The 20,818-nt window shown below is 37.4% G+C and overlaps 1 protein-coding gene across 9 annotated transcripts in view; it reads left to right on the top strand.

The window, feature by feature from the left end:
• The window catches only part of PKHD1 (PKHD1 ciliary IPT domain containing fibrocystin/polyductin), a 489,098-nt gene that overhangs the window by 409,975 nt on the left and 58,305 nt on the right, over positions 1-20,818 (top strand). For 8 of the 9 annotated variants that reach the window (XM_011282361.4, XM_045057643.1, XM_045057638.1 and 5 more), the window contains one exon: positions 19,696-20,710. In XM_011282361.4, coding sequence (XP_011280663.2) covers positions 19,696-20,710 — 1,015 coding nt within the window. Of the gene's footprint in view, positions 1-19,695; positions 20,711-20,818 lie in introns of those variants that run through there. The other variant, XR_006597828.1, reaches the window with a different exon arrangement.

The raw sequence follows: 20,818 nt of genomic DNA, 5'->3' as shown, positions 1-20,818 counted from the left end.
TTACCTTGTTTCATAATATGAGAGCAAGTATGCCCTCAATGAAATTAACAATGGGAAAATTTTAAACAAATAAAAGGAAATACTTCTATTCTTCCCATATAATCAGTCCATAGACTTTTCTGCGGAGGGAGGTCATGGAGTCAAATGTTGAAGAGGAAAAGAAAAGAGAGGAAAATCTGGTTAACTTTATGACCAATAATAACATTGTAATTATGCTCTAAGATAAGAATAATGAGGTTGAAGCTTTGGGGCATAAAATGATCGTCTCAGAGGATATGGAAGGAATTCTCCCACTCTTACCCCTAACAATTTGAATGGCACCAAAGAACTGGCCAGATGCATGATGGGGTATATAGTTTTTCTCAGGAGGCAGCCTCTATTAACCTGTAAAGCCATTCTTGAAAGACTGGTGGCTAGTTTTATCTGGAAAATCCTACATTTCAGGAGAAATCAGCCTTAATTCCAAGCAAAAAGAATTTTGTAGTTGCTGGAATGATAAAGTCCCCAATGATGGATGTGGTCTAATTTTGCTTTTGACTCAGTGTGTGAATTTCTCTTAAAATAATATTCATATAACTAACTTAGTGTATTGTGCTGGATGGAAATTGGCCTTTGACACAGAGCAGGTCCAATAGAAAGCACATGAGCTATCCCTAAGGAATTATAAATAGGCTCTTGACCTTTTGCCACACTTTCTTCAAAGTTTAAACCAGGTGCTTATAGCTTCTGACTTTCTTTCCTGGCATGCGGTATGCTGTTTGTGTTCCTGTCTTCCAGAACTTAGGGTAACTTTGAATTTTCACTGTCTTTAAGGGCTACCCAAATTAGTTTTGAGCTGGCCATCTAGTGATCACCTAGAGGGCAAACTCATCTGTAGCCAGTTCTCCGTGAACTTCGTAGAGAGGGCAACAATACTCTCCCTAAATGGAGTTTCCTTAAATGATAAGTATAGTCTAGGTCAGAAAGTCAGGATATCCAGCCTTTCCTGTTAATACCTCTTCTAAACCAACTGGGACCTTAGCCTTGTTTGTTCTTTATATCTGTGTACTTATTCATTTCTTTATTCATATAAAACATGGATATTGTGTGACACAGAGTAATTAACTCCAATTAGCAGATAATGCCCAAATCTCCGTTGTTCAACAAAAGGAAAAAACAAATTTTTTTTCACTCACATCTCAGCCTAAAGAAGGCTAGGTGGCTCCCCTGACAGTTGTGCTCCTGGTGGTGATTCTGAGATCTAGGCTGCTTCTACTCTGGCTCTGCCATTTGAGGGTCCTTTATGTCCAGCTTCAAGTCCAGTTTCCTTATTTGGAAAATAGAAGCGATAAAAACGCACCACAGCTGGGTGTGATGACTAAGTAAAATAAGACACGTTGAATGGCTCTCACAGTACCTGGTGCATAGGACCCACTCATAAAATGTTGATGTTTCTTCCCTTTGACTGTACCAGGCACTGAGACAGGAGCAAGACATACTAAGATGAATAAGGCAGATATCTGTACTCAGATTTCTCTTGAGTTCACTATCTGAAAACAAGGCACTTTTTTTTAAAACTAGAAACTTGACTCTAAGTACGTTCCATGAAGACAAGCATTGTGACTTTCCTTTTATTTTTAACTACATATTCCCAGGGTCTAGGTCACAATCAGGATAATGGTAAATGCTCAAAATATAGTGTTAAATCAGTGCTTAATATGTCAGAACTATACAATGAAGAAACTAGAAAATGATACTCATTTCCTGTTTTTTCTCATGACCACCACCCCCTGAATTTACAAAGATTAAAAATGATAACTCATTGGATCACTGTTGCCTTCCTGATTCTATACCAGACTTCATCCAATTGATACTCATTGTGAAGTATCCCTGCATATAAACCATAGTACATAGCTGTTAAAAACTTTTAAATCTTGTATATGGTTGAGCATAACTAAAATTTTGCTTAATCAGTTATTCTTTTTTTAAAACCATTCTTTTTTATTTTTTAATGTTTATTCATTTTTGAAATACAGAGAGAGACAGAGCACAAGTAGGGATGGGGCAGAGAGAAGGGAGGACACAGAATCTGAAGCAGGCTTCAGGCTCTGAGCTGTCAGTACAGAGCCTGATGCAGGGCTTGTACCCATGAACCGTGAGATCATGACCTGAGCCGAAGTCAGACGCTTAACCGACTTAGCCACCCAGGCGCCCCAATCAGTTATTCTTTCCCAAGTTGAATCTGTATATAGTGTTTGTTGGCATCTGTAGATATGTTTTGCAGTATCTGTTTTTACATCTCCAGCCACTACTTTGCCTCCCAGTTTGTATACAACCTTTGCTATAAATAAGCCATTTTGTCTGAATGTTGGTACCAATTGTGCATCTCAGTAATACAGCTATGTTTTGTGCCTAAAAGTTGAGTTTCCAAATGTCCTTAAAACCCTTTCACCTTGCTGAATTTCATTGTACCAGTTTTAAGGGAAGCCACTGAACTTGAGAGATGACTTGGAAGTGGCTTACCTGGGAGCCCCTGGCCCAGCATCTTAATTGAAAGTCTCCTTACAAATTATTTATTCAAATGACTGAACAGTAGCAGGTTAATCCAATCATGTTTGCCATCCGCTCTCCCTCCTGGCTCATATCTATTGCCTTCAGCGAGCAGATTGCTTGAGTGGCTGCCTCCTCTTTCAATTTACTTTTCCCTGTAGTATTTCCTAAATATTAGTGCAGTTAACTTTTATGCAATCTCTCTGTAGGTAAATATCCATGTATATGGCTTTCTATTGTATGATGAGGAAACTGAGGTGCATGGTAGTCTGTTTGTTGTCAGAGGTCACCAGGAGTAAGAAGAAAATAAATTGGAATTGCCATCTTCAAACTAGTGTCCCTATCCATCAGATCACAGCACTTATCTTGACAAGATTTCCCTTGGCTCTCCCTTTGATGGCTGACACTGGGAACATGATGCTGTCATTATGGCCTCCATCACTTCCTGCTTCCAAAAAGCAGTATCAGTGTCAGGCTCTCCAGTTAGCTTGCTCTTCTGTGAGGTTGAAAGAGATCACATTGTTTTCTGCCAAAAAATGGACCTGTTTCTTTTTCTACCAAAGGAGAAGATCTGAACATAGCAAAATAAGCAAGTATAGCCAGCTCTATGCATTTTCCACCCATATTAGAACTGCCAAAGCCCAAATGCAGGAGCTCATTCTGAAAGACTTCAGCATGCCAATTCTGGGCTTATGGAAATCTTTTCCCCTAATTACTTCAACAACCTTCTGTGTGCAATATATTTAGGAAATTTCATCTTTATATTGCCATGGCAAAGAAAGCAGGTTTGTAGAGATTTGTGGGACAAATTTTCAAAGAGCTTTAACAGAGAAGATGGATTCTCAGGTATTAAATGAGACATATATTGGGATAAGCTTTAGGAAGGGAAAAATTCCAGTCCAAATGTTGACTGAGAACTCAAACATTTCATGTCCTCATCCTGTCTCCTGAGGACAAGAAAAAAAAAAAAGAAAAGAAAAAGAAAAACAAAGTCCTCTTATGCTTTTTGTTCCCTTCCCTAAAGCAGGATATATTATGTATGTGCAGAGAAAAAGATACACATAAGAATTGTAAGGATGCTATATCCATCAGAGTAAGGTAGGTTAGGATGCCATAATGCACAACTTGCAAATCTCAATAGCTTAAAACAACAAAGGTCTATTTGTTGCTTACTCTTGTCTATCTCTGGTTGGCAGGGACCTAGGCTGAGATAAGCTTTCATCTTGTACTTTGCTGCTCACTGCTTCAGAGACAGACTTAGAACTCTTAGAGTAGGGATTGACATACATTTTCTGTAAAGGGCTAGACAGTAAGCATTTCCAATTTCACCTTCAATTCCATAGAGTTTCTGTCACAATTACTCAACTCTGCTATTGCGGTGCAAAAGCAGAGTTTACAATAGTTTATAATATGGGCTGTGTTCCAATAAAACTTTATTTACAGTAGCCAGTGGGCTGGACTTGACCTATGGCCTATAGTTTGCAAACTCTTTCAGTTAAATTTTATGGCCCCAAAGAGACACTTGTTACCTCTGCTCAATGATAGATGACTAAATGATGATTCTACTCAACCACAAGAGGATGGGAAAATACAAGCCTGTCACTTCCTGAGATAAGCCTAGCCTGTATAGGTGTTCATACCTATATCCAGAAAATGATGAATAAATAGATGAGAGGTTATTTTCACAGTTGCATAATGCTTGATTAAGCCTACTGGTCTTTTAGAATTTCTCTACCTTCTCAGTTTTCTCTTTAACTCAGCAAAACAGACTTTACAAGGTGGCAGTATTCTTTTGCTAATTGAGAGTCAGTAGAAGTGGCCAAAGGGGACATGGCTCTGCTTTGTGTTTATTCATCCTTGGTGGCCATGTGGAGTGTGAATAGCTGGAGTTATCCATTTCATGTGCTCTTCACCTTTGTGATTCCTAAGGTGAATGAGAATATGCATCCTAGGAGCAGATCTTGGAAAAGGATTTAGATGTAGCAAGGGAAACATTTTGTCAGATGACTTTCCTCAACAGTAAAGCTCCTAGAGCACAAAGTTATTCTCTCATAGACCAGTTTCAGAGGTGTTTCCTAGATGTAGTATTATGGCCTGTACACAGGAATCAATGGTAAGATGAGATTTTCAATTTATTTTACTGTAAAAGGAGTCTCAATTAAAGCTGTTTTACCATAGGATGATGTCACTTTATGTATTTGGTTTTCTAGCAAAACCCACCCTGGCAAATCAAAACCAAAACCTACTTTGCCTGCTCCTGGCTCATCATTGTTTTGTAAAGTCACATGGTTCCTTACCTTCAGCTGACACACTTCTTTCCATTTTTAGGCGCTGCTCTAAGAGCAAAGCTTAAAGAGTCTTTATTTTCAAACAGTTCCATTTAATAATGTTTCTGACTTTCTCCATAGAAATAGTTGACTAGATATGGAAAAATGAATATTTAAATGGATTTGTCAGTTAAGACAGAGACATTAGGAATTTATTGTGTAGGTAGTAGGCTCTTTCTATATTGAAATATTTCTATTATATTGATTATAATCTATATCTTCTAAAATATTAAGGTGCTTTCTTGCATATAATCACATAAGCAAAACACTTTATTGAGCCATTTTAATACGTAAATGTAAAAAAGAAACAGAGAGAAGAATGTAGATTCTGCCTAAGATCTGTTAGTTGGGAACAACTCTCAACTTTTATTCCCCTAATCAGTGATACTTTTGTTGAGTATAAGAAGATTCTAGAGGTAACAGTTACTTGACCATGACAAAGAGTAGTACTTTAAAAAAGAATGAAAATAACCTACATGTAAAAAATATTTTCAAGGTCCAGATGATATTTTTATTTAAATAGTGATATACTATATCTTGCAACTAATTGTAATTGACTTCAGTGAAGGCGCTCTTATGGTTTTCTCACCAACATTTTTAATTTTATTTACCAGATCAGCTGCCAACATCAAGCTATCCTAGGGAAGAACTCTAGTGTTTTTAAACAGACCATTATCCAAGTTTCTTTGTTTGGAATAATCATAACAATGACAACACTTATGTCTCAGCCACTGTTCTGAGCCTTTTTTCTCTAGCCTCTGGCAACCACCATTCTATTCTCTGCTTCTATGAGTTTGACTATTACAAATATAAGTATTATCATGCAGTATTTATTTTTTTAAACCAGCTTGTTTCACTTAGCATAATGTCCTCATTTATCCTTTGTGTCCTGAGCCCTTTAAAATACACTTGACACAGCCACCTTATGAGCTTGATACCATACCATTTTTCATCCTACTTTGCAAAAGAGAAAACTGAAGCACAGGGGGAATGCAAGTTACTTGCCTGAAATCACACAGAGAGTCAGTAGCAGACCTGGGATTTGAACCTAAGCAGTTGGGACTAGAGTCCATAGCAATAATCACTAAGCTCTAACATCTTTCTTTCACAGCTGGAACAATGGAGAAGTTATTGAAATTCCCATAGAAGAGCAGAAAAATTTAAGGACGTATAGACAACCAATCCATATGACTGAGAAAAATCTATGTTTTTTTGTGCTTATCTAAATTGACCACAAATTCCCCCAGTATAGGCAACTTCATTTTCCTGGGACTGTGGAGATACAGGGAAAATGAAGTTGCTTTCTTTTAGCAACTTTCTGGTGTAGAGATTTTTGTTTCTTGAATGTAGGAAATGTGAAGGAAAAGGAAACCCTCATAACCTCCAATTTGCTTTCAACAGGTAATCAGTGGGGTGGGTCATTACTGTCACCTCCCCTCCTACCTACCTGAACTATCTTCCTTGGTCTGTCTGCCACAAGTTCCTTTGGAAACTCTTTGCTGTACCTGAGTTCCCCTAAATGACAGTCTTGCCTTGCAAAGGAGATTAATATAAAATATCAGGCAAAGGTTTTGTATTCCCAGCCCAGATCTTTATCTCAGAATAAAAGAGGGAAATTTATCTCTTGTGAGTCATGGGCACAGAGGAGCTGGGAACATTTCACTGGCAGGGAGAATTGGCAGAAACAGTCCTAGTGGATTTCAAGTTTATTTGACTAATTCTTTCAGCACTTGTCAAACGAAACTACTTTTGTTTAAGTAACAAAACAAGCTGTTTCCTCTGCCATTTCTCCAGTGAGTAGTATAGGCACTTGTGGCAAACACACATTACTGCTAACTGTTATGATGTTTGCTGTCAAATTCATTTATTTATACAACTGCTGTAAAAAGCCCGAGGCCCATAAGCAGCCATGAAAGATTTCAGAGTCATGGTGTGGGGTCATGAGAGGGGAAAAAAGTCTCCACTGGTTATGAGAAAGGAACTGACACAGGAAATGGTCACATATGGCGCAGATTTATTGTGTCCGGGGCTTCCCATTCAAATCTCATTACAGCCACAGCTCAGAGCTGGGCATGGCACAGGCACATTGATTTTAGTTTTGGCATCCAACAGAATTACTGCTGCCGCTTCAAACTGAGGGTGGGAGAGGTGATAGGTTTATCATTCCGGGGAAAGAGTGTGTTCAGCCTGTATTTGTAAAGAATGCTGTTGGCTGCCCTGCCTGTAATCTAACCATGAACATCACTTTTTTCAAAGATGGCAGGCAAGGTTTGCTAGCAAAAAAAGAAATCCGAGGGTGGAGAGAAAGGGGGAGAAAGGTGGAGAGTATTTCCAAAAGAATAAGGGGAAAGTTAAGATTAGATTAAAGGGTTGAAACCATCTTCAATTTTGCAGGTTTTTATTGATGTCTTTATTGGTGGAAAAAAATAGATATCTTACTTAGAGCCATGTATGTGTGTGTGTGCGTGTATTTCTTTCTGCACATATTTTCTAAAATTTTAGATAGTATGTCTACATTTTAGCATTTTATTCACCTGTAACTTGTATCTTTTCAACACTGTTCATCATGAATGCTTGCAACACTTCTAGATGTGGTTTCAGACTACAAGGCAAATGTTAATAGTTTGAGATAAGGATAGTGCCATAAAAGAAGGGTGCAAACTATCTTTAAAAATACTCCTTGTTTGATAATGGTTAATGTAGCAGCTTATATTTATTAACATGTGTTTTTTATCGACTCTGCACATATATCATCTCATTTATTCCTGTCCATCTGCCAATGGATTGGGTGTTATTTTCAATCCCTTTTATAAATGAGTTAACTGAGTCAATGGATAAGTAACTTGACTGTGGTTTTGCAGCTAGGAAGTCCAATGGCAATCTCTCTGGCTAGAAAACCTGATCTCTTAACCCTTGCATTTGCTTTGGCTGTTTTCAATGTAGTATTCAAAGAATAAAAGTCATAATTGAGACCATACATGTCCACTGGTGTTTGCAGGGCAAATCATAATACAACACATAACAAAGATACAAAAACATGTTCTAAGCCACTTATTTTAACCGAAATATACATGACATTTCAATATGGTAAAGTAATACAAAATAGTCTTCTGAAATTTGTATGGATTTTATCGATACAACTTTTTTTTTTAATTTAAAAATGATTGATTCAGAAGAAGGGTCTATTTGATATGAATCTGATGCTCTTCCCTCATCTTCATTGTCATTTTATCACTTAATCTCCTGATCATTTTTCCCCTCAAAGTCACACCTGTATAAAAAGAAAACAAGTATTTGGAAATATTCATCAAAAGAACTTAATAAAGACAGAAAGACCTTTCACAGAAAGCCTTACAGGCATCCTTCCTTCATGTAATGGTTGGTTTTATATAGTTTTCTATTTTTCTCAGATTAGATTGGAAATGTATTCCTGTTGAAAATAGACACAGGTTCAAGAACTCTGGTGAGATTGTTCATGAAGTTGTGGCAAATCCTAGTATAATCTGTAGCCCCCGAAGTCCCATCTGCCCATTATGCCTGCAGAGATATATATATTTGTCCTCTAACAACTTCCAGCTTGCTGTTCCTGTGCAGTATTTTTTTTTAACATTTACTTATTTTTGAGGGAGAGAGACAAAGAGCAAGCAGAGGAAGGGCAGAGAGGAGGAGACACAGAATCTGAAGCAGGCTCCAGGCTCTGAGCTATCAGCACAGAGCCTGACATGGGGCTCAAACTCAGGGACTGCGAGATCATGACCTGAGCTGAAGTCAGACCCTTAAACTGACTGAGCCACTCAGGCACCCCTCCTGTGCAGTATCTGTAGTCCTATAGTCCTATACTGCTATCTCCGCACTTGGATTTCTCTTTTCCACCCCCTCATAACTCCCATGGATTGGAAGCCACTTCACTATACCAATCACCATTCTAACAAGAATGCTTTTTCAGTTAGAATGATGTCAGGGGAGACTATGTTCCTAAGCACCACTGTTCAACAAATTATGAAAGACAACGTGGAAGTACCTTAATTTTGAAGCTCCTAGATCTGAATTCTAAATACACTATTTTTTTAATTTAATGAACTTTAAGTTTCTCAAATTACATTTTCTTGTAATACTATCTGTGTCAATGAGTGTATGTGCAAGCATATCTACCTTATCTCTTTTATACTGACTAGTACACCATATTGTGGTCACTCAATAGACTTTACATACCTCTAATTCTAGACTCCAAATTAGCAAGCTTATGTTTCTGTCATCTACATTGAATCTATGATGCATAAAGACACCATTCTAAGTTCACCATGTAAATATAACACACAGCCATTATTTTTTGAAGTTTTTTTTAAACGTTTAACTAGAATTCCCCATTCTAAAAAAGTGGACAATTTTTGTCTATTATTTCTAGTATGAACAAAATACTTTTTTAAATACTTCTTTCCAAGATTTCAGTTACTCTCCGTGTATTTAGTTAGGAACACAGCTTTGAGATTTTGGAGTTTCACTCTTCATAGCCTGAGGGTCTACAATAACATATATAAATGGGGATAAATTCAACCTGTCTACACTTTATTTGATCTGTGGCCATATATATTTGTTAAATTAGAAATAATGAGGTGTAAATGTTGTTTGACAGAAAAGAATTGTAAATGATTTCTTTTCGTTTCTTGAAAATAAGAGAATGATTATATATTTTGTTTTTGTCAAAATCTCCTATACTTTACTGTACCACAAATTGGGAAATCTATCACAAAATGGCTAAAAAAATTATTGAGGGAAATGGTGATGTTAACCTCGAGGAAAAAAATCATTAATGTTGATGTATTTCATTCAATTTTAAACATATAAATTTTTCCCTTTTGTTGAAAGGGGAAGATGGAAGGATTTTATGTGCCTTTGAGTCAAAACATTTATTTTAAAAATACTTTTTTTCTTTCCTTCTGACCCATTTTTCTAAATAAAAGATAGAAGTTGTTTCTTTTTTTCCTTTTCTTTTAATTTTTTTTCCTAGCAAAGACGACCCCTTTGGCATATTTTCTTTTCAAATGTGAAATGAGGTGGAAAATCCTCATTTCACGACAGGAAGGACAAATATTGACACAAAGTTAATATTTGTTAGAACCCTGGAAGCAACCTGAGCGTGCGCGCGCGCGCCGCACACACACACACACACACACACACACACACACACACACACCCCTTCCTCTTTCCCCTCCATCACCGGACATAACTAACTCTCTTTCTTTCCTGGTGTTTAGGTCTATGGTTTAGGTCTGTGGTTTCCAATCTAGAGAAAGGTGGATGGAGCATAGTGTATGTCTAGGATATTTTAGAATGTTAAAGTATACACAAAGCAAGGGCTCATGTGCACACATGCACACACAAATACAACCTGCTTAATCTAATTTCCCTCACTTACAGAAGAGCTTCTGGACTTTATCACTGTGCTTGTCCACCTTGAATGCAATAGCATATGCCAAACCAATACTCACTGGTCACTCAGCATTTATTAAGTCCTGTCCACTCTTGCCTTTTTGAGAAGAATGCCCTGGGGTGACTGGGTGGCCGCCCCTGACAGGCTGTGCCACTTATCTATTCCCATTGATTATGAAAGTCAGCTGTGGCCAGACCTTGCTTTTTTTCCCCTTCTCCTCTCAGCCCCTCTTACAAGCACCCCTGCCTGGATTTTCATGAGGAAATAATCAGATTAGGCCTTTCACGGTGAGTTCATATGGAGTTCTCTTTCTCCAGTGTGCTACTAACTGAATAAACGTGTTTAGTGGTAAATTGTAAATGACATTATGATTACCAAAGCCAGCATGGGTTTCATTTAAAAGTGATCAGAATTGCAGACCACAAAAATTGTGACTGGCAGATAAGGCCATTTGGAGAGGTGGGAAAAGAAAAGACAGAAACAAGTGAGAAGGATGATCATTACTTAAAACTAAACCTTCCCCAACTGAGGGAACCAAGAGGGAAAGAAATCCAGAGGAAGAAATGATGAAATGCTATTTAGAAGGGAAGGTAGACTGTCACCATGGGCTTTTGTCAGCTGTGGCCGGGACAGTGCATGATGATATCTACTGGCTTTGTGCACACCTCTCTTAAGTGGTTAGTGTGTATTCTCTTCTACAATTAAGAACTACACTCGCTTAGCAGCTCTGGGACCCCAAGGCATTGCTTACCTGTGCTTTATTTTTTGCCTCACATCAAAATTAAAATACTAGAATTGGTTAACTCTGAAGATGACATAGGAATGTGGATGGAAAGATACTGATAAACCACCCAGTCTCTTAATCATTGCTAATGGCTGGAGAAATAAAAATAAAAGTTCTTATTTATTAACACCAGGTTTCTAAGTTTGGCTATAAAACTGCATAATCAATGTTACAGTCTTTAGACATGATTTGTTAAATTTGTGGCTATATGATTTTATTGTATTTTAAATATTTATATTTGAGAGAGAGTGTGTGAGTGGGGGAGGGGCAGAGAGAGAGAGAGAGAGACAGAGAATCTGAAGCAGACTCCATACTGTCAGTGCTGATGTGGGTCTTGAACTCCCAAGCCATGAGATCACAACCTGAACTGAAGTCAGATGCTTAACCAACTGAGCCACCTAGGTGCCCCTGTAGCTATATGTTTAGACTTCAGGGATCATATGCTAAAATGTTAAAAAGCCCAAGTGGCAGTATAGAAAAGCAAATGGGGGGCGCCTGGGTGGCGCAGTCGGTTAAGCGTCCGACTTCAGCCAGGTCACGATCTCGCGGTCTGTGAGTTCGGGCCCCGCGTCGGGCTCTGGGTTGATGGCTCAGAGCCTGGAGCCTGTTTCCGATTCTGTGTCTCCCTCTCTCTCTGCCCCTCCCCTGTTCATGCTCTGTCTCTCTCTGTCCCAAAAATAAATAAACGTTGAAAAAAAAATTAAAAAAAAAAAAGAAAAGCAAATGGACTCTCACCAAGTATGTGATATGACAAATAACTGAAACCTCTCGGTGAGTTGCTTTCATAAGACTGTGTAGAGAGAATTCCTAATGATTACAGCACTTATCTACCAGTATTACTCATCACAGCTGACCCTGCATCTAAATACAAGCCAAAATGAAGTCATTTGGATTATGTTTAATTTTTCCAGAAGCATAGGTAGAGGTCTACAAGTGTGCTTTTCTCTTCCCCCTTTTCCTCATTACTATTGGTAAGTAATTATGTGAGGCAAAATTGTGAGTCATTTTTTCTGTCTATGAACTAGGGGTAATAAAACGTGCTGTGAGGAAATTTTAGTAAAGGAGGAAGGAAGGGAAAGAGAAAGGAAGGAAGGAAGAAGGAAGGAAAGTAATAGAGAAGAAGGGCCACCAACCTTAGGGCTTGAGGGCATCTTTGTAGTGAAGTAATAAGTCTTCTCTGCCATTCTAATCCCTATTCCATCCTGTCCCCCTTCCAGGTACCATTTCCATTAGTCTGTGGACTTCCTGTCAGATATTTCTGTACCTGAAGCTCTCCTGAGCAACCATTTTATATTAGTTGAAACAACCCTGGGTCTTCACCATCTAGGTACCTGAGACTTATTTAAGTAGTAACCAGAGTCCCCCACTGACACGCTGTGAAATCTATAGGACCCATCTGATACTTACCAACTTCCACACCACCTTAGAGAGTATCAGGGTACAAAATATTTTGCATAGCATCCCTTCTTGCTTCAGTCAACACCACAATCTACATCTCCAGAATACACATCTCTTTCCTGATTCTTTCATAGGCTTACCCAACCTTTGACTCTCTTTCTCCAAATCTTGCTCCTGGTACTGTACGGAACTCTGAAACTGGAGTCAACAAACTTTTACATTTTCATGGAGTGCTCTTTAACACTAAGTAAAAAACCCCTGCTTCTCTGAGGCTGATGTCATTAGACTCATTACCTGCTCTCCCTACTTGATATGTGTGTTATTTCACATAGTAGGCACTGTTTTTCATCCTGAAAGCCATGGAAACTAGTTCACAGTTTCCTTCTCCATTCTAACTCTGCAACCACTTTTATCAAGGTGAATAACTCATCCAAAACCTTGACTTTTGTGGAAATATAGACTACCCAAATGAGAATAAGCAAAGGCTATTTATTCTTAGTTTTCTATTGCAAGGGAGTTAGCTATCATCACTTGCATTTGGCAGAGACTTAAAGGCAGAGAGTGAGAAAGCTTTATGGTTGAAAAAAAAGGAAGACTTCAGGTATATGGTGATTGGATGCTGTTGTTGGCACAGTGAAGTTGGAGGCAGGCTAATTAGAAATGGGGCATCCTATGTGATTAATTAGAGACACGTATTTGGCTTTCTTCATTTGGTGCTAAGTTGGAAATGGGGAAGATAATTAGGGAAGTCAGTAGTTATTAATCAAATGCTAACTGTTTGGGGCTGATTGTTTCAAAGGTTATTGTTTGATAATCCTAGGCTAGTTGATGCAGATGGAAATTTGACTTCCTGGGGGTGCCTGGGAGGCTCAGTTGGTTGAGAGTCCAACTCTTGATTTTGGCTCAGGTCATGATCCCAGGGTTGTGGAATCGAGCTCTGTGTAGGTCTCTGAGCTGAGTGTGGAGCCTACTTAGGATTCTCTCTCCCTCTGCCCCTCTCTGCAGCTAGTGCTCTCTAGCCAAAACCAAGAGTTGGACACTCAACTGAGTGAGCCACCCAGGCATCCCCAATTCACTTCCATATAAAGTTCTTACTAGCCACTTATGTCAACTCACCCATGCTGTGACACATGGGAGCCAGCCCCTAGGTCTCATGTATTATGAATGTATTCTAAGGCATGAGAAGAAAGTAAGAAGTAGAGAACTATGTTTTTGAATGACAATGCCACAAAAGTTACTCTATAAAAATTTATCCAGGTATTACAGCTCTCCTACATGACAAAAACTTTGTAAGGAATTTCCCACATTTGACAATAACTCTAAACATTGATGCATTACCAGTCATTAGTTGTGAAGCTAAAAGTAACTTTTCTGAACTACTAGTGATAGAAAATAAATGTTAATCTTCCAGGTTAAAGGCAAGACTGAATTACCTTTCTATCCTCCTGTAGAAGATATTACAACATTGTTGTCACTTTAAAAAGCAACACAAAAGTGTGCAACCAAAAAATAGGAAAAAGTAATACTGTGATATGCTGGGTAATTAGTTAATAATATTAATTTTCCCTAGATTTTATCATGTTTATAGTACTTCTGAGGTTTACATTTATTTCTCATTTTAATTTTTTTTAATGTTTATTTATTATTGAGAGACAGAGAGAGACAGAGCATGAGCATGGGAGGGGCAGAGAGAGAAGGAGACACAGAATCTGAACTGTCTGTACAGAGCCCGACACGGGGCTCGAACCCACAAACCACGAGATCATGACCTGAACTGAAGTCAGATGCTTAACCGACTGAGCCACCCAGGAGCCCCTATTTCTCATTTTAAATAGTATTCACTTATTGTATAAGCACTAAAATACAGAAAGACTGGGTTCACCCCTCTTGCAATGACCATTTCAAATTTTCTCAATCTGCATGTATTCTACCCATCCTCTCTTCACACATCCCCAGCCCCCAATATACATTCTCACACTTTCAGTTGATGACCTTGTCTTGCCTCACGTGTCCCAGCCGATGAGTGCTTTCAGTCTTCCATCTCTATCTGCACAAACACTTTCTGTCTGTCTTTCTGCTCCAGAAGACATGGAGTCTTTTGACCTACCATATCCCACGTGTTTTTAAAAGGCTTGGGACACTGTTCTCCCTTAGCTTCTCAGGTTTACTCTGTCATTCTTCCGCTTTCCCCAATACCAGTCTCTCCCTTTTTATGGGTTCTCTATTAATCTGCAGGATTTCAGCTAGGGTCTAAATACAAGTCTAAACACAAGTTCATAGTACATGGTATGAAGCTCTGAATTATCATAGTTATGCACTAGCTGCTTTTCACAATCTCATCTTGAATGCTAGATTGATGTACTTCAATAAAATTAAGTATCATTTTAAAAGAACCTACCTTAAAACTTGCATAAGTTGCTTCCTTTGTATAGAATCCTTACTGTCACAACTCTAAGGCAGAAATCCCTACTAGAAGTGAGCCTTTACTACCAGAGATGACTATATAATGGTTTAGTGGAATTGTTTTGGTTTTGGTTTTGTCTGTTTTAACTTCCTTAAGAAAGAAAAATTTTCTACTTAACTATAATAATTTATCCACCATGTAAATACTTTATTTTCTCAGTGGGTAATTGTTATTTGTGTGTAGCTTTATTTCCTTTACAAAGAGTTGGGGCAATCACATTCCAATCATCTTTCTCCTGCTACTGTCAAACAAACTCAGCTCTGATTTCTGAGACATGTGGGCTAGAAATCACTCTTTCCTAAGCTGGAAAGCCTTGATATATAATTAATGTGTTATTATTATTATTATTATTATTATTTTAGAGAAAGGGAGATAGCGAGCATGAGCGGGGAAGAGGGGCAGTGGGGGTGAGAGGGGGGAAGGGGAGGGAGAGAGAGAGAGAGAGAGAATGAGAACAAACATGAAACCCAGCCAGGTTCCATGCTCAGCATAGAGCCCAATGCAGTGTTCAATCCCATGTCCCTAGTCATGACCTGAGCTGAAATCAAGTCAGACGCACAACTGACTGAGCCATGAAGTCTCCCCATTAATACATTATTTATTATAGGTTTCTATAGTGTTACTCATAGGATAGCAAAAATTGTAGGGTATTTAATTTTGGAGAAAAAAGTGTCCTGTTTGTTTTATATTTTGTCAAGAAGAACTGAAACAAATAATTTAAATCTTTATACTGAAATTGGATCAAACAGGTATGTCTTCCATTTTATGGGGGTATGTGAAGGAAAGCATAGAGATAATATTTTATAATAACCAATGTTTCATGAATTTTTTTTTACTTAGGAAATAGTAATTTGACTTCATGGAGGTCATAGTGGTAAGTCTCCAACCAAATGTCTCAGACATCAGAAAGCATGTGTTCCTTTTAAAGTAAAATATTCACACACAGTTTCAAAATATAAAAAAGGAAGACATTAGGATTAGACACAATGCATATAATTGGCATTGCACTAGTTAATCTGAATAAGAAAGATAACTAAGTTTAAATAAACAAATAATTCCTGCATATCTGAGTAGCCATATGTGCCTGGCATTTAATCTTTAATCACATCACAGTGCTTAATAATGACAAGGTAACTCACTCCTAACAGTGAAGAGAGAGGTGACATAGTGACAAAATCTTCTTCCTGTTAACAGATTAAGCATGCAAAAGGAATTCAGCAAATGTTTATTAAACTTCTTGCCTGGGTTTCTGGGGTTCATAATCTAACTCATACAAAATTCCAACAGATTATGAAAATTTGACAGTGACTTCTCTCATCTTATTCCTGAGCTTGTTCATGGGCCTGAGTCCTAGATCCTCCAGTGTGTACATGTGCTTTGCAACACAGACATTAAGCACAGATTGTGCTTTCTGGAACTTGTGCATTCAAACCTTCTCTTACCCTTCCTATTCAAACCCTTCTTTTCTCCTTCCTATTCTTCCTCTTAAGGTCTCACCTGCAACATAGGTTGTTTATCATATTCTTCTCCCTTCAATGTCATTGCTGAAAAAGGGAATAGGGAGCTTTGGATGCTGAGGGTAGAGATGACTTGGGAGTCCAGCCTTCTAGTGGACTAGCTTCTCGGAGTCATAAATAAAAATAAATAAATGAATGAAAAGAATATCACAGGACTACTTTGAAGGTGTGCATTCTACTAGTGTAGCTCCTATACCTTATTATATAAAAGAATATTTGAATTACATTATAAATCATCCCATTTTTTTTAAAAATTTTATCTTTGGAAGGCACCTGACATCAGGAATAGAAATAAATAAAACCTCAAGTTTCTCCGTATGTATTTATTTAATGAATTAGTCAAGAAAAAAATGCTTTGTCACAACAGAATTCTTTTAGGGTCAAATCAATGTAATTTAGGAACATAAGAAAATTAATATAAATATAATCAGTCATAATTTCAATCTTAAGGTTTCATGTGAAAATAGATGGATTTCTCAAAGTATTCAGCTATCTCATGTATTAGCACCAACTCAGGGGGCAATTCTCACAATATTTTTTGTAGTATATTTAGTTATTATTGTTATATGTTGGTTTAAAATGTATTCAAGCTACAGACTAATAATCTTATAACTAGATACCTGGCAAGAATAGATAAAACATATTTGAAAAATAAGAGTTCTTACACACCAATCAACTAATACATATTAAGAAGCATCTACTGTGTTTGAGTTAGGGTGTTAGGCCTGTGGTAATTTAAATAGGAGATATAGTCCCTGGCCTTGAGAAATAACACCTTAAGGACACTGATGCCTACTAAGTCTATATAATTTATCAAACTACATATAGCTAATAGCAGAGAATGATTGAGAATCATTTCAACTAAGAGAGTGATTATTTTATTTAGGGACACTTCCAAAAATTTAGCGATCTGTAGAGAGGACTTTAAAAGACAATATATCTCCTGAATCAAAAGAAGGGAGAACAAAATCAGAGATCTATAAAACTGAATGGAAAGGTGAATGATTAATCAACAGGAATCAACATGACTGAAAAAAATGTTTTAAAACAAGGAAAAAAATTTGTAAAGTCTAGAAAAGGGGAACTAGTGTGATTGAAGGATTTTTCATGAGGGAAGTCTGCCTAACTATCTTATTTGAAAATGATGTATCTATAGTAGAGACCGTTGTATCAGAATCTCAGGGCACAATTTCCATGTCTGTTAAGATCAAGCAATTAATTCCCTTCAGACTGGTGTGATGCGTTTGAAAACAATTTGTGATTTAACATTAGTGTTTCCATATTATATGACCACAGGGAGAAAACATATTATGTAAAAGTGGCCATTCTTTTATATTTGATAATTAAATCTCTAAATTAATAACTTAGTAGTCAATTTAGTAAACTCAATTTACTTAAGAAAGTTAGAGCAATTTGAATTTTCTGTTTTATCATGTGTCTGTTTTCTATTTGTCTGTTTCCTCTTAGTTGCTGAATTTGTTGGCATGAAGTCTGTAATAGTCTAAACCTTTGTCTGTAGGGTCTGTAGTAATAATCCTTTCCTCCCTGAAATTGGTGATTTATGATTTCTTTTATCTTTTTTTTTAAGTTTATTTATTTTCAGAGAGAGAGAGAGAGAGAGAGAGAGAGAGAGAGCGAGCAAGTGTGAGCAGGGGAGCGGCAGAGAGAGAATTCTAAGCAGACTCCTTGCTGTCAATGCAGAGTCAACACAGGGCTTGATCTCATGAACTGTGTGATCATGGCCTGAGCCAAAATCAAGAGTTGGACTCTTGACTGACTGAGCTACCCAGGCACCCTTCTTTCTTTTTATCTTGATCAGTCTAGCGGGGGTTGGGGGGGGTGGTGGTTAACTAATTTGTTGATGTTTTCCAAGAACCAAATTTTAGCTTTATTTACTTTCTATGTTTTAGTTTCTTTGTTTCTCTCTTTTCTATTTCACTGACTTCTGTTGTTATACTTATTATTTCCTTTCTCCTCATTACTCTGGATTTGCTTAACTTGTTTGCTAAATTTGTATTTGTAAGGCAGAACATTAATACATTGCTTTTACACAATTCTTTTGTAATATCAGCACTTAATCACACAAATTTTGATATGCTAGAATTTCATTATTATTCAGTTTGAAATATTGACTCATATTTTTTACTACTGTTGCTATTATTGTTGAGGCACAAGTATGCAATGTGGCCTACTCCTAAAGCAACACTTAGGTAATTAAATTTATTAATATCATAGGCAGCTTTGGCACATATCATATGGAAGGTATGATATGAAGGAGGTATCATGCCCAAATGTAGTACACCCTCCATTAATAATAATTAGATTTTTTTGTTCCAATCCTTAGGCTAAATTGATGACATTGCACTTGAAGGAAAATTAAAATATCTTGAAAATAACACAACATAATTTTGTGAATATTGCTTTTAAATTGAAGGAATTCTGTTTGTTAGAAGTTAAACTATCCCTGTAGATTCAGAATAAGAATTACTCATGGTTCAGAGACAAGTGGATTAGGAATGGTGGGAATATGGGGTGACTGGCTGGCTCAGTCAGTAGAGCATACAACTCTTAATCTTGGGGTTGTGAGTTCGAGTCCCATGTTAGGCATGGAGTCTACTTTTAAAAAAAGTGAAAGGAATTATGGGAATAATGGACAATGCTGTTTGTCTAAATGTCTTGATTAGCCCCAATAATCCTCAACTTGGGCTCTATTTAATGTCAGGACTCCCCAAATTGCTACTTTCTTCTTTTCCTTTTGTATTGTTTTTACTCTTCATGTTTGGAAAAAAAGAGAATGAGTAAATTATATAGTCTGAAATCCAAACTCTTTCACAATCTGGACACAGTATATCTCTTCAATTTTAATATATCTCTATAAAATCTCTTTTCCAGCCCCCTCAATCTATCTCTTTTTTCATTGACTCAAATATTACTATGCCCATCTCCCCTATCCTTTTCCCACTATGGAGGCCTTAGTGATTATTCCTTTTCCTTAATAATTTTACTTATTCAATTCTTTTTTCACCTAGCTATTATGTCCATTATTACCTTTAAATAATACAGGTGATGTAACATATTTTACCCTTTCATATTTTACCCAGACTGCTTTGCATAGTCAGTATCTAACACACTTAAAAGTTCAATAAATGTTTCATGAGGTTACAGATGATAATAAGAGTAATGGATTACAAATTATCTTTGAGAGATTGTAGTTTATACATCACTTATTTTCCTTTATTTTATAGGTACATTTAGAGAAGAACAGAAATGCACATACCAACCCTTCATACAAGGCTACATCTGCAAACAAACTGACCAGGTGATCTTAATTCTTGACAATGCTGATGCCACTTGGACAATGCAGAAGTTATATCCAGTTGTATCTGTTACTAATGGTTTTGTTGACACCTTTAGTAGTGTAAATGCCAATACCCCTTGTTCTACTTTAGGGTCTGTATCTAGTTTCTATTCCATTTTACCCATCAGGGAAATCACCAAGGTGTGCTTTGTGGATCAGACTCCCCAAATTTTGCGTTTTCTTCTGTCAGGGAACAAAAATACCTCCAAGCTTCTCTTAGCTATATTCTACCATGAACTCCAGAGCCCCCGTGTTTTCATAGGGAAAAGTTTCATTCCACCTGTTCTGGTTCAATCAACTTCCTCATTGCTGGATGAGTCTTCTGGTTCCAACTATTTCAGCATCTTGGATAACCTCTTGTATGTTGTCCTACAAGGACAAGAGCCTATTGAAATACGCTCAGGTGTTTCCATTCATTTGGCCTTCACTGTGATATTTCCAGTCCTAGAAAAAGGCTGGGAAATCCTCATCCTTGAAAGACTAACTGACTTCTTGCAAGTTAGCCAAAACCAAATCAGATTTATTCATGAGATGCCTGGCAGTGAAGCAACCTTAAAGGCCATTGCTGACAATAAGGCAAAGAGAAAGCTCAATTGCCCAACTGTGACTTGTGCCAGTCATTACAGAGTTGGTCAACGTAGACCTCTCATGATGGAAACGAGCTCATATAGGATCCTGCCACCAACTACTATGGAAACCATCTCAAAAGTAGTAGTCATTGAAATTGGTGACCTGGCAACAATAAGGAGCACTGGACTGATTTCATCTTTATCAAGTAAGAAATTACAGAATTTGGCTCACCAGATTATCACTGCTCAACAAACTGGAGTACTAGAGAATGTTCTGAATACAACTATTGGCGCCTTACTGGTAACTCAGTCAAAGGGAATCACTGGCTATGGGTAAGTACTAATTATAAAAACATCTAAACAAGGGCTGATCTCTAGCGTGTGTATTGCAAATGTTAATCTACTTCCACTGAGTCACATAATCTGTTTGCTTCTGAAGAT

Source organism: Felis catus, chromosome B2, assembly GCF_018350175.1.
Source record: "Felis catus isolate Fca126 chromosome B2, F.catus_Fca126_mat1.0, whole genome shotgun sequence".
Taxonomy (NCBI): Eukaryota; Metazoa; Chordata; class Mammalia; order Carnivora; family Felidae; genus Felis; species Felis catus.
Note: the sequence above shows the minus strand (reverse complement) of the source record. Positions and strands in the feature narration are given on the sequence as shown.